We start from the raw sequence: 14,476 nt of genomic DNA, 5'->3' as shown, positions 1-14,476 counted from the left end.
AGTATCGTGAATTGTCATAAAAGTTATCATGTTTAAAAATTAACGTTTTTCTCAATATTTCATTAAAATAACAATATTTCAACTCTTGTTAAAAGATTAATGATCAAATTCAATTATTTTTAAAATTTTGATAAAAATTTAACGCTTCTTAAAAATTGATACCTAAATTGACAAAAAATAATAATAAAAGTTAAATTAATTTTAATCCGTTTAATATGCTTAAATTTGATATTTAATTTTTATATTTTAATTTTAACATAATTTGCTCTTTATATATTTATAATGTTATTAATTAATTCAAATAGATAATATCATTAACTTTTCAATTAAAATGTTATACAATTATATATAATTTGAAAGCGAATTTTAAATCCAAAAAGTAAAGAATTAAATTCTTGAAAATAAAAATACGAGGCTTTAAATTTCAAATGTACGAAAAGACTTGAAATCATGGTTGTTTTAACTAAATCATATTGATTGAAATATCAATCCAAAAGAAACATTAGATCGGTTGACCCATAAATCGGTAGACTTATAGAATATTTTCCTATTTTTTATAATTTTTAATGATTTATTTAATTAAACAATACAATTAATGACTTTACCGATTCGACCACCGATTTGGTTATGAAAACGTGACTTGGACTATATTTTAATATTTAAATTTTTACTTTATAATTTGACACAAACAAATCATCAATCCAACGCAAAGAGGAAAAAACCATACTAATAATAGTTATTTTCTTTCTTTTTCACCATTTTTCTTCCGTATTTCCATGCATTTAATAATAATCATGAAGTCCAATTGAAGATAAGATAAAAATAAACGAGGGAATCATACGGAACTTTTAATAAACGTGCGTGAGCACCACTTAACACTCTCAGTTACGTGTAGCTCAAACATGGGTAATGTAGGAAGAATATAACAAAACCTAAGTTCTTATGCATGGACAACTCACACAAATACAACCTTGTAAAAAAAGTATTCTAACCTGAATAACATGTGTTATTAACTGTAAAATTTTTAAATAAATATACAACACTGTAAAAAGAGTAAAAATAATTTGATATAAATACACCCAAAATACACGGATTGTCAAATCTAGACAAGTAGAAATAGCAATGAAAAGAAGATTAGAATGAGGTAAGTAGTTACCAATTTTACTACTTCCATCAGAATTGTGCTTACTATGATTTATGAGCCAGGTATACCCAATATGAATATCACTTATCTAGGTACATACCAAGATTAGCATTTTGATTATGCAATATTCAGCTGAGAACAATAACAAGAAACCAGATCCAAATAGCTAGCAGGACTCATTCTCAGAAAGCTGTCTTCTTAGATCCTTAAGAGCATCAACAACTTCAGTATCGAGATTGTGCTTCAATAGTTTACCTTGAAAAGAAGTAGATCTGAAAAAGGTGAAAACATGAATCAAAATCATTTTCATGTCAAACCTACAAAAGTACACTTCATCCAATAATCAGCCTAATATCAACATACTTGACTTTGATATTGAGTCAATTATTGCTAAATACTTTTGGTGCGCTGTAATCAAGATATTACTAAATCTGGAAAGTACTTATCTTAAAGTTTAAAAACATTGAGACTCGTGCTAAGTTGAAGGTTATCACAAATCTCAAATGAGATGTGAGCTGTGAGCTGTGAGCTGTGAGCTGTGAAGTCGAGTAGGCTAAAAGATAAGTCTACAGGACAAGGCTTAGCTTAAGTTGCCAAATTCTGCTTTAAAAAGGGTTATAACATTAACAGTCCAATCATAGTATGATTATTTTCTTTATAAGATGTTGGAATATGATCCCAAGGCCAAAACCGTGTATGCTCATTGCATTTTGCCTCCACTTCTACCCACAACCAAGAAACTATGTATAATGGTCATTAACAAATTCTCTCTGCATAACATGATAAAGGGGTTCCACTAGTAGACGTCACAGGGAATAATCTCAGAATTTATCATTAATGCACTAATACACTATCACCGAACCACATTCTGCCACTTCAAATCTTTGAAAATAGATACAGATTATTTTTTATGAAGTGAGATAAAGTGGTTCACTGGCATCGTAGTATACAATGTTGGTGCATCAAATACAAATTCTTCATCTCAAGCCATTTTATAATACCTACAAATATGACTTTACAAGTCTAGATTCACATTTCATGATTGAGCATTAAACCAAGGATACCTTAGTCCATCTCCATTATTTCACAGAAGTCATGTATCTTTATAAAATTTGATATTCCTATGTTGGCGGATTTATTTGTTTGAAGCGGAGTAACTATTTCAAAGTACGGAGAACATATACATGTATCATCATTATTAGCTATTAGATTATTCCATTAGCTCAGGCCCCATGAGATCCCTAGTGAACCTTCTTCATCAAGCTTTGGAGACAAAACTTGTCATAGATCTCCTAAAATGACCAATATTCCCTTGTTTCTATGGTCGCATGTCAAGCAGCTAAGGCCACCATGTATTATGATTTTGGCATTAGGGCCAATCTTTCAACATGATGTGATGTTTGCCTAATGTGAATCATAAGTTCAAAATGCCCTTAGTTTGTTTCTATGGGTGCATGTGAAGGAGATAAGGCCACTACATATTATGATTTTGGCATTCTATTTCAACATGACGTGATATTTGCCTATGGTCAATCGTAAGTTCAACTAGTAGTATGATAATTTAAAATGAGTACCTAAACCACACAGTGGCATGCATTTATTTATTCTTTTAATTTCTTAGGTGCAAATTTTTGTAATTTCATTCCAACGGGGGAAAACCTTTGTTCTTGAAGCATCCTCTCAACCTCCTTCTGTGAAGCTTTAATCTACACAATTAAAGAGAAACCATCAATAGAAATTATGGTATACAAACAATCTTCCAATAGAAAAAAGATATACAACGATGACAATCTGTCATAGCATGGATGCAATTTACATACAATACTTCAACATAAAAGGGCTACATCAAAGGTAAAAATTTGTCATAACATGGATGCTTATCTCTTATTCAGATGAATGATATCAAGTAGCAATACTTTGTAAGAAAGACTAGGCTCGACCATATGGGTATGTTCTCTCTAGTTTTTTAACTTCTTGATGATCTAGAAAGGAAAGGACTTATTCGACCATAAAAGGAGACATGGTCCTCTTAATCATCCATAACCATAGGATGGGGGCATTGCCGATTAAAAGAAAGGAAAACCCAATATATAATTAGGATTGAGCCTCTCTTAAGAATAATAATAAGTGAAATTTACTGATACATGTAACTAGATGAATGCTTCAATCCTCATTAACTAATACAAGGCTAGTTATTCCATTACATTAATTTGAAGATATTTTCTTTGCATAAAACAGTCTATCTCGCACACGTGCTAAAGTAGCAGCCATAGCACATACTAACTAAAAGGTTTTTACAAGTTTATCTCTAGCTCAGTAAGATATTTATCATCTTGGTGTGATTAGGATTTATTCATTATTTTGGGTAGATTATAATTTGCTTATTATTTTTTATGATTCAAGAGTTAATATTATCAAGTAGCTGTGATGAAAGGGAGGATCAAAGGCAAGTTGAAAATCTCTTACATATCTCAAGGGGCACAACGTCTGGTTTAAAATAATGAAGTGAAAAGAGTTGACTCAGTTTCTACAATCGAAACAGATTCTATCGAGAGAGAATTCAATGCTGGAGTTGAGAAAAAGCAAGAAACATTGAAGGCAAGTAACAGTTTAAAGGTGATGCAACCTTTTAGAGGAAAGCTACTCGCAGTCAACATGAAAGCTAAGTTTGTGAAAGTTGTTGCTGAAAATCTAGTTCTCGTGGTTTTAGGTGAAACAAGTAATGCTAAAATATCCTTAAAAAAGGAGAGTCTTGGCGAAAGAGGCATGAATGAGGACTTTCTACTAATAATTGGCTATGACTGTTGTCCCAGACTTGCATCTTATTCTGATGAGCTCAACCATTAATGCCGATTTGTTCTCTAAACTTCTGCCTAGAGCTTATGTTAGGAGGGGAATGCATGAGAGTCAGTTTACTTATAAGGTAACACTTTTTTTGGATATTACTTTTGTGTGCCAAGTATGCATTCAGCTATTTTGTCCAGATTGTGCAAATGCTTACTAGATAGGATACTTTACAAGCAATCCTTCAACTTCTAGCTATTCTGTTAGTCATATAAAAGCACCTTCTGGAAATAAAGGTTTGCCAAACCCAACGAAACATGTTAATATCCTCATGTGAAGTTGCTAATTCTGAGGATTCTGGATTACGTGCAACACTCCAACACGAAATGCTACTAAGATGAACAAGTTGGATCTAGGCTTCTCGAATCCTTATTCTCCACATCACTTTCAAGGAGCAAATAAAGTTTCTCATGCCCATGGAGATAGACTAAGGATATTAGTTATTGGCACCATGGCTGAAGCTCAAAGAACACTCAATTTGGCATCTTATGAATGAGACGTGGAGCAATATATGCACGTATATACTGTTGCATATTCACTTGCTTGCTTAACTGATTTGAATTCATCCATTGGAGGCAACCATCAATTTCCACCATTGTCCACTTCTGAATATAACTTACGCCTGACATTAGAAACTGACATGTCTGATGGAAAGAACTTGATTGTTGTGATCTACAATTCTTTGGGATGGAAAAGAGAGGATGCAATATGTCTTACGGTTGTTAATGAAGATGTTACTGTTCATGATCAAGAGGGAAGAAAAATTGAAACACAGCTTGTTCCAATAGATGCCTATGTGGACCTAAGCTATCATGCTAGAGCATATTTAGCAGTTGGATCAACATCAAAAGACGTTCATAGTGTGAAAGGAACTTCAAGGCAGAGGCCGACCGTTATGGTGGCTTAAGGCCACCCCTAAATTTTTTGGGAATTTTTACTTTTCCTTCAAATTTTTAGAAAATTTTATTTTTCTCTTAAAGTTTTTTGAAATTTTTAGGTAGCTTCCCTTAATGTTTTGAAAATTCCCATTATACCTTTTAATTTTTTTTGAAAATTTTAATTAAGCTCTCTTAAAATTTTTGAAAATTTTCAGTAATCTTGTAGATTTTAAAAATTTTAATTAGACCCAAAAATATTTTTAAAAAATCATCATTAAACTCTTAAAATTTTCAAAAATTTTACTAGGTCTCCAAAACTCATCCCAAGATCAGCCACTGCCTTAAGGCCTGAAAGTCATCTATATCTAATATGGCGCATTAAGTTTTCCAATTTTATTCTGTACTTAATTTCCCTCTGTGTGGCTGCCGCAAGATCAAAGTTTAAAAGTTAAAACTTTGGCTCTTTTTCCATTCATGTGTATCCCTCTTGACTTCGATCTACAACTGTTCTTTGTCATTCTCTCCTTCACTTTGTTTCACAACAATATTTTATCCGGTGGAGGTGGAGGTGGAGGCGGAGGCTTGAGATGGCGGCTAACGGAAATGAAGGGCCACCTTCAGTTAAAATAAGAAGAGCAAAAGAGGGGCACCAAAGACGCAGCTTTGATTGGTAAAGAGCGAGCCAAAATTTTTTAGGTTTTGATCTTAGCTTTAGGGTTTGGCCATACCGTCTGCCCCCTTTAATGTTTAGTTTTTTTTATTTTGTTTTATTATTTTTGGCTTGGATGAGTTGGGTTTATAAGTTTTTTTTTCGGTTTGGACCCTTTTTTCGCTTTGGGCCGGGTCTTTTTTCAGTTTGGGTCATGATATTTGGCCCAAAAATATAAAAACTGGTTCAACCAGTCTTTTACAGATTCATCCGGCTCAACCGCAGTTCACACCATTTCACAAGTCAACTGATTCCCTCTCTTATTCCGGACCAGTACACCAGCTAGTTCCCAATGTGACTAGTCCGACCAGCCAGTCTGGCCCGGTTTCGATAACAATGGTGTTAAGTTTGTAGGTGCAACATCACCTTCCAAGCTTTCCTCTCTACAACCTACTCTAAGGGGGCCAACAATTGGTATTCGAGGCAAAGTAATCCTTGCCTTTGAAGCAAATGGATCCTAAAAATTTGGGGTCAGGTTTGACAGATCTATTCCTGAGGGCAATGACCTTGGCGGTCTTTGCGAAGAAAATATGGTTTCTTCTGTGCTGCTACTTCACTAAGCTCGGATATTTCTGAAGGTGATATTGACAAGCCAGTTGCTAAAGATCCTTTTGAGGTTGCATTGAATGAAAGAAAAAGCAATCCCTTGAGACAGAAAAGTCTAGCTGGAAATACAGATAGGAGACTAGCTATAGAAAAAACAGGCATGGAAGTTCTTATATCAACGTTGAATCAAGAAGTTACAGTTAGACAGTTCCTCACAGCAAAAGTCAAGGATTTGGAAGTGCAAACCACTAGAGAGAATTGTTATGAAACATGCAACCTCAAAAGGAGTTACTTTGGAAGCAATGTTTGGATATGGAATTGAAATTAAAGAAGAACAGGATGATATGGCACATGTTGGCTCAGCAAAGTTATTAGTCATGAAGAAGAGGCTGCAAAGTGCTGATATAGAAATTTATGCTGAAGCGGTGAAAGTTTTCTCACCGAGACAAGTTTTCCAAGGGGGAATGACTCGAGAGCTTTATTTATTTTAAAATTTTATTATTTCAGTTTTATTTTATAATATTTTTTTAAGTACTAAATAATTTTTTCAATGGCTAAGATTGTGTTAAGAAAAAACTTTATTTTCAAGAAACTCCAGTAACTTTTCTTGCAAGAAAGTCTATTATATCAACCCTAAGTTCTTTACAGTTCCAACTTTCTAACTCATTTTACAGCCCTAATCCTTTTTATTGCTGATGTTTTCTTCCTTAACCACATCAAGCTTCTAGTTGAGCTATATGTGAGAGGGATTGTTAAGTAGTATTATCCTACAGCTGTTAAGTCTTGGGTTTTATGATTTTATATTCAAATTGGTCAATCCACTTATTACCTATTGGTTTTAAGTTGAATAATTAACAGATACAATTTTATTTTTCAAGTTTTAATTAGCTTTTTGATGATGAATGTTTTCGGTGAGGTATTCAGTGTTGTAGTTTTCTCCCCCTGTTGATTCTTTTTAACTTTCCCCCCTATTTTTCTATTTATCCCCTAATTTCATTTTTTTTTTTCCTCCCTAAATACTTATGTTTAGTTCTGATAGTACTTCAAATTTCTATTTGCCAATCTCTTTCCCTACTTGTTCCACATCAATTTGGTATTAGAACCTAGAAGAGCTTTACTGTCAGCATATTCTCTACATCTATAGGAAGAAAAAAGAAAAGGAGAATACATCCAGCTAAATCAAAAAAAGAAAAAGAAAACTGCAGAAAGGGAGACAATTAACAGATTGTTCTAATGACAATGTCCACATCAAGATATTCAGGAACCCATTTCCTCTCAAAGAGCCTGAGGATGAAGCTGTCCTGGAAAGAATAGTAGTGCTCCCCAAACTAATTTGACGATAGATGACTTGGGCATTAGAGATGGATTAAAAGGTGGAAATGGGAATGAGATCACTGACACTAATAGTGTGACTGCTGAGTGTTAGTCATGTTTTCCATGTAGCAAATACATTATCCCAGTGGCATGCTTTTGAGCCTTTTTGTTTTCTCCACTAGTCTTCTTAAGGCATTTTATTGGTGGCAGTAAGTGTTGGTGATGCATTTGTTGCTTGCTTCCAGTATAGACAACAATTCCTATTATGGGTTCCATGGAGCATAATAGTGTTTGCATTAACACTTTATGGACTCAAGTTTTTCCAACCAAGGGTGACTGATGGACTAGGAATTCCTATAGATGAAAGAATGTTTTTTGTTATCCAATCTTAAGGACATAAATATGTTCAAAAAGTACCATAAACAGGACAAAGACTTTGATCACAATTCATCAAATATAACCTTCAAGGACAATTAAGGTTCTAGCAGAAGTTTCTACTCACTACATGGGTTATATTGATTAGGTTCAAAATGCCAAGGAAGATCTCAAAAGGTGATTCCATGATTTCAATCTTGAGGCAATGATTTTTCTAAGAGGAGGAAAATCTTCATGTTTACCTTTTGTTCTTCGATATTTGCCATCTAGCTGTTGTTACAATGTAATTATTTATTATTTGTTTAAGATTTATCAGTAAGGATGAGATGTTATCAATAAATTTTATAACAGCTTGTGAGTGTTAGCGTTAAACTGATTCGTTAAATATTTCATGTTCGATTCTATTGAGTTCCTCAAAGGTTGAGTCCCTTTTCATGACAGAAGATGGTTTTTTCTAGTATTGCAAACCTATTTCACAACAAAGAAACTGGACAAAATAACAAGTATAACATCAGTTTGCTCATGACAAGATAACTATGTTTTCTAACAGACACACACCAATAAATAAGTTTCATATGGGCATGGAATGCAAAAATGCAGCACTTGGTTAGAAAAATGCCTCACCTCAGAAACCAATGCCTTGGAGCTCCAAATAAAGGCTCCCTGAACAAAACCATTAACATAAATAAGTCCAATGAATAATCTAATAGACCATTCCCAAACCATTGTCAAAATAGATTACACCTGCCTAAAATAATAATACAAGAGATAAGCTTCCCCAACAAGTATCAAGACAATCAGACAGCTACTTGATTCTAAAACCCTAATTTCTTACCCAGTATAATTTGGAAGATCCACCTCTGTAATTTATCGACTAATCACGCTTTTTGGTTTTAATTGTAACACTTCACAATTAAAGATAATGCGGATGAAGATCCCTTTTAGCATCACTTTATCACCAAGGATACTAAGGGAGTACTCCAACCATCATCAGTGGCATCTTCTTAGTTGCTATGATTTAAGCAACCTACTCATAGTTTCTACATATAAGTTGCAACATCTTACTAAAGGAAGCTGGACAATATTTGTTATACATAAGGTGGAGAAATATCTATCTTAATGATAGTGAATACATAATGCTCTGGAATTTCCTGGTCAACCTGTGATGCAACTTTTTAGCTGTGACCCCAAAGAATCCTTAGATGTCAAGCTTACTTTACCAAGTATGATTTGCCATACAACCATAGTACTTGTGGTATGACTCATAAGGTACTGTGTATTCTACAAAATTTTGTGATTGATACAGTGTGCTCATACTTCAATATCCTTTTACCTACTTGTTACATCAGCATCTCATAGTCCATGGGCATCCCAAGTATTGAGCAAATTCAAATTTTAGATGAGTACGAAGCAGAAAATACCATCAGATAATTATAGCAAAGTAGAATGTCATGATTGCTACAACAGAATAATTTCTTGATCATAAGGCAATGCTCACCGCTCCATGTGCTGCATGCTGCTGACAATGATCAGAAGTCACAACCCAAACTTTGGGGCACCCATCCTCCCTCAGAGCTACAACCTGTTATATATTTGAGATGTACACTAGAAGTCACTAACAAGGAAATAGTTCATTTATTTTATAGAAAGATGCATACTGAAGGTGTCATGGAAAAGAGTGAGCAACAGATGTTATAGGAAATACCTTACAGGGCAGACTAACCTAGATGCATAACTGATACTATCCCCTAATGCTGAATGCATAACTGGAACTATCCCCTAATGCATACAGTTTATCAGAGGAGAAGCAACTTTGTTATGAGACTTGTCAGATACTTTCTAACATATTCCAAACCATCATGCCTAAAATTCCAGAGAAAAATTTACCTGGAGACCTCAACATTAGTAAGTGTTTTTATTTTCCCAATGAAGTTTAAGGGAACACATAAGAAGGATATGCTGCATGTCTTTGGAAGATACTTGTACCATCCATTCATAATAATCCTAGAAGGTTCTCGAGCAAATCAAAAACATGATTTGTAGCTCGTTTTCCTTTTTGTCCAAGAACATAATTTATAGTTTAATAATCTAAAGAAGAGAAAAGTAAAACTCTACAATGCGACGTGAAAAAAGGAAGCATAATGAGGCATGCTAAAATCAATCCTTTTATTCTTCCATATATAAAACCAAATATGTTAAATAACCAGTAAAGAAACAATCGAAATTCTCAGCGAGTTGTTATCTCAAACCTCCTTTTCGATCCATGCATCAGCACAAGACTCTCCTGAGTAAACTATATCAATGCTGAAAATTGGAAATTGTTAACATCAGAAATCAAAATCTTATAGAAAGAAAAGAAATTCAGTTATATAAATAAGGCAACATTGAAATATGAAGTATTTAAGACCATGCTGCCAATTCAAGGAACATTATGCACATACCATGGCTCTATGTTACTGGATTTGATGCAAGTGTTGGATACAGTATGTGTCTAACAAGGACATGCTCATTTTTTGTAAGATTTTGCATATATATGGAGGGTTGTATCATCATACCCCTGTTCAAATATGTGTTGGACAACGAGGACTTCAAGAAAAATGAAGAGTCAAAGCAACATATCTACAGCTAATTATCGAAGTTTCAGTCGCTCAACAACCATCCATATCAAGCAATGACTCTTCCTATTACTTTTTTCTTTTCTTTTTAATAGACTTTTAACTTCTGTAGAAGATACACTGCCCTACATGTTCTATGCATTTCATGCAAAAACTATAGACACCACTAACATGCACACATAATACAATGAATTAAGGTCATTCCCAAGGCCCGACTAGTCATACTAACACAAATATAGAGGAAAAAGGTCAACATAACCAACACTAGAGATGCATAACTGTTGAAAAAAATGCGAAATCCCTTTATTTTAATGAATGATTAACACCTCTTTCAAATTGGAGACTAAAAGTCCAATTTTTTGAGCCTCGTCTTAATATCTATTAAACAAAGGGTAGAGTTATGCATGCAACTTCAAGTTTATTGTCTGACTAATGAATTCTTGCACATCTACCAAGTGATCATGAAATTTGGATTGACATGAGACATGATGTAAAGCATCAGACATGCCAATGTTTGAATAGAAGAAGTAAAGCACAAATGTAGAATAAACTAAAAAACATTTTGCACAAATGTAGAATAAACTAAAAACCATTTTGCTCAGTCCTAAAAAACCAAAATGAAAAATAGCAGAGGATAAACTTAAGAAAAGTTAGTAACCATGCAGATTTGTTGATTTCGCAGCAAAGCCATTCATAATCATACAAGCATGGAGTTTTAAGCTGGATCCAGCATAGAGGTGCTCATGGGCCGGGCCAGGTTTGGATTGGGCCCATGCAAGGTATCTAGACCAATTTTTCAATCCCAAACCCGGCTTAGCCTGAAAAATGAGCTTACTTTTTTTCCCAAGCTCAGCCAAATTTAAGAAAGGTCAACCCGGGTCCGACCTGCCCATATTTTATTTTTTTAGATCAGTTTTTTATTTAAAAATAAGTTTTTAAAAATATAATACACTAAATGCACTAAAAAACGCTAAAATAAAAGTATTCAAAAACATTAAAAAAGCATGATATTAAAAAACAAAAATAAATATCATAAAGTTTTATTGTATTAAATATAATTTTTATATTTTATATTTTATATTTTGGCTTGGGTTATTTAGTTGGGTAAGTTTTTTCTAGGTTTTGGGTAAATGGGTTTAATTGTTATTGGGTTAGTGATTTAATATAAATATATATAATTATTATTTAACATATATAATTAATATAATTAATTTTTATAATATAATATATTCAGGCCAAGCCGGGCTCAGGCCAAAAAAATCTTACCCAAGACTCGGGCCATATAAAAAACAGGTCTTAAATTTTACCCAAGCCCATTTTTCTGGACTCGTATTTTTGTCCAAACCCTCCCATTTTTGGGCGGGCCTTCGGGCCTAAGCAAGTGGGTGACCCATGAGCAGCTCTAATCCAGCAAGTAGAAAACAGAAAATGTAAACCTAATCAAAATAAAATGAAAATCAGAATGAAGATTTCCAGTAGAACCAAGCAAGTACATCATAAGTCATAACAATGATAATGTTCTGATAATAGGTTACCTAGAATTACTAAAAAAGAAAAAAAACTGATCCATCTATACGTAAAGGAAGTTCCCTGGTTTATCAAAACAAGCATGTTTAGCATAGATAAAGATATTTCCCAGTAATGAACTTAAAGAGTAAAAGAGGACAGAAATTATTTTAGATAATAACAGAATCAGAATTATAAGTACCTGGCAAAAGTTTCCTTGTGCGTAGGAAGTCCAGACATCATAGCGTCAAATACAACAACCACTTTAACCCCTGAAAATATTTCAGAAGTAACAGAGTTAGCACATTAACAATTCAGCTGAGGCATCCTATCAGACTAGTAAACTTGAACCTTGTTCCTACACAACCCCATGAATCCGATCAGAGAGCTATAGGACATTAACAATTGGTAAAAAGGAATTAAAGGAAGTTTTTCACAAAAATGTGTGATATTAATCAAGTAACTTAATTAATACCTTAATAAGTTATTGAAGATACTGAAGCAGAAAGGTGAGTTAAATTATAATATTCTAATTGGTGCATAAAATTAACTTACTTTTGTTACATGTTTAGATAGTTAACCATCATTATAATATTAACTTACTTTTGCTACATGTTATAATTCCCAGGGAAAACTAAGAAATAGAGCATATACAACACATTTAGTCATTCCACACAGAGATGCGCAAAGGTTATATATGGAAGAAGCAAAGCATAAACCTCTTAGCATACTAAAAGTTATAAGTTCATCTATTAGTTTTTGGCGAGCAATGTCAAGCCTCCCTTTCATAAAATGCTTCTTCAGCTTCATCCAATAGCCACATACATTGTAACCATCGACGAGCAATACAGGGACAGCATCATCTAAACCCTGGTTGGTACTGTAAAAACTTTTAGCACCAAGAAGCTGAAAAGTGAATTGATTCAACAAATGATCTAAGAAATAAACTTAGACAGTGCTTACTAATAAAGGGTCGTTGTAGGATCACGATAAAGCTCTATGTCTTCAGGAAGCTCCTCCTTTTGCACCTTCTTTCTCCTATAACTAGTTGCAGGCTTAGGTGCACTAGATTTACTCTTTTGGAATTCCTACAGGAATTTTTCTCATATAATTAAAGAATTTAAGATAAAGTGTTTACAATAAAACAGCAGCTTAATGCTTACATACCTTCCACAACTTCAAAAACTGCAAGTTCTGCTTGACATTGGACGTGATTCTTGGAGGAGCTGATTCAGGACCCTTACCCTTTCAATGGTAAAGCTAGATTGTCAGAGACAGTCTAGTCTAAATGGAAGGGCAAAGCTCCAAATAATCAAAAGAAAAATTGGTCCAAAACAGAAACCTTATGGGGAGAAGGAGAAGAGGACTTGTTGAGGATGACTGCCAAACCCTTATAGCTAGCGGAATCGCTGCAGCAATAATGAAGTGAAAGACTGATAATTCTCATCTTCCGGGAAGACCACTACATCATTAGCTCTGTCCCTTTCCGTCGCATTTAACCGGAAAACTGAAAAGCCTCTTTCTGCGATCTACCGCTAAGTTCCCTACGGATTGGAGAGCTTCCTAGAAACACATCATCATTATTCTCGTTACTTTTTTATGGATAACCGGTTGGAAAGAAACGTCACCACAAGAATTTTCCAACACCACCAGTTTTCAGGCAGGGTTTTTTATAAAGCATCCCTAAACTTAACAATTTTTACCAACTTAGTCCCTTTTTTCAGTCCATTTTTATTTTGTAATTTGACAAAAACAAAATTAGAAAAAATATAATATCCACTAGTTTGGTACTTGACGTGACCTACATAATTTAAACAAATATTTTTTTTAAAAACTTTTTTTTTTACTTTTCTCTCCCAATTTTTTGTTGTGTTTCTTCTTATCCTACATCTTTCTTCTTCTTCCTTCAACCCAAGTTACTACCTTGGTCGCCATTGGCGGTTAGCTTCCTTTTCCATCTAAAGATGGTACTGGAGTATAGCTCTCCGTTCACTCACCACCAATGATTTATAGAGAAAGGGGAGTGTACTTGAGTCTTAACCTTATTTTGCTATAATTTTCTACTTTTGTGGTTTGGAAAAATTCCAGGAAAAATAGAAAGGGAATGGTGGCCATGGCTTTGCAGTCATTTAAAACAATTGCATTGAAGTGTACCTGAGTCTAATTTCGTAAACTGCAAAAATCCCAAACACGATTTAAGAAAAAACAAAAACCAAAAAAAAAATATAGAGAAAGGGGAGACCAAAGATCCTTACAATCCCAAATAGCTGATTTGGAAAGTGATGTTGCCATCAGCAAAAAGAAAGGGTTGTATTAACATTCGGAGAGTTTACGGCAACGGAAGAGACGATCCCGATGAGCCAAAACGACGTAGTATTCAAAAAAAAAAAAAGGAAAGCAAGGAAGAATACTACTATGAAAGAAGGTAGTGAAGGAAATGATAAGATTTGTAACGTTCAAGAGGGCGCTTATCTATATCAGAAATAGCAGTAATAAAATTTTGAGGAAAAAGTTCCAGTCATTAGAACCACCCTCTGTTTTGCAA

General features: G+C 33.9%; 1 protein-coding gene across 1 annotated transcript; it reads right to left on the bottom strand.

The window, feature by feature from the left end:
- Positions 1 to 1,045: 1,045 nt before the first annotated feature.
- LOC105776208 (uncharacterized) lies at positions 1,046 to 14,460 on the bottom strand. Its single transcript, XM_012598745.2, has 11 exons — positions 14,187 to 14,460; positions 13,274 to 13,494; positions 13,099 to 13,176; positions 12,895 to 13,019; positions 12,651 to 12,811; positions 12,134 to 12,203; positions 10,060 to 10,114; positions 9,309 to 9,392; positions 8,435 to 8,473; positions 2,804 to 2,850; positions 1,046 to 1,416 (listed from the first exon to the last, which is right to left on the bottom strand). The coding sequence occupies exons 2-11, from the start codon at positions 13,376 to 13,378 to the stop codon at positions 1,311 to 1,313; spliced, it is 870 nt and encodes a 289-aa protein (XP_012454199.1). The 5' UTR covers positions 13,379 to 13,494; positions 14,187 to 14,460; the 3' UTR covers positions 1,046 to 1,310.
- Between the last annotated feature and the right edge of the window lie 16 nt (positions 14,461 to 14,476).

Source organism: Gossypium raimondii, chromosome 10 (assembly GCF_025698545.1).
Source record: "Gossypium raimondii isolate GPD5lz chromosome 10, ASM2569854v1, whole genome shotgun sequence".
NCBI classification, from domain to species: domain Eukaryota; kingdom Viridiplantae; phylum Streptophyta; class Magnoliopsida; order Malvales; family Malvaceae; genus Gossypium; species Gossypium raimondii.
Note: the sequence above shows the minus strand (reverse complement) of the source record. Positions and strands in the feature narration are given on the sequence as shown.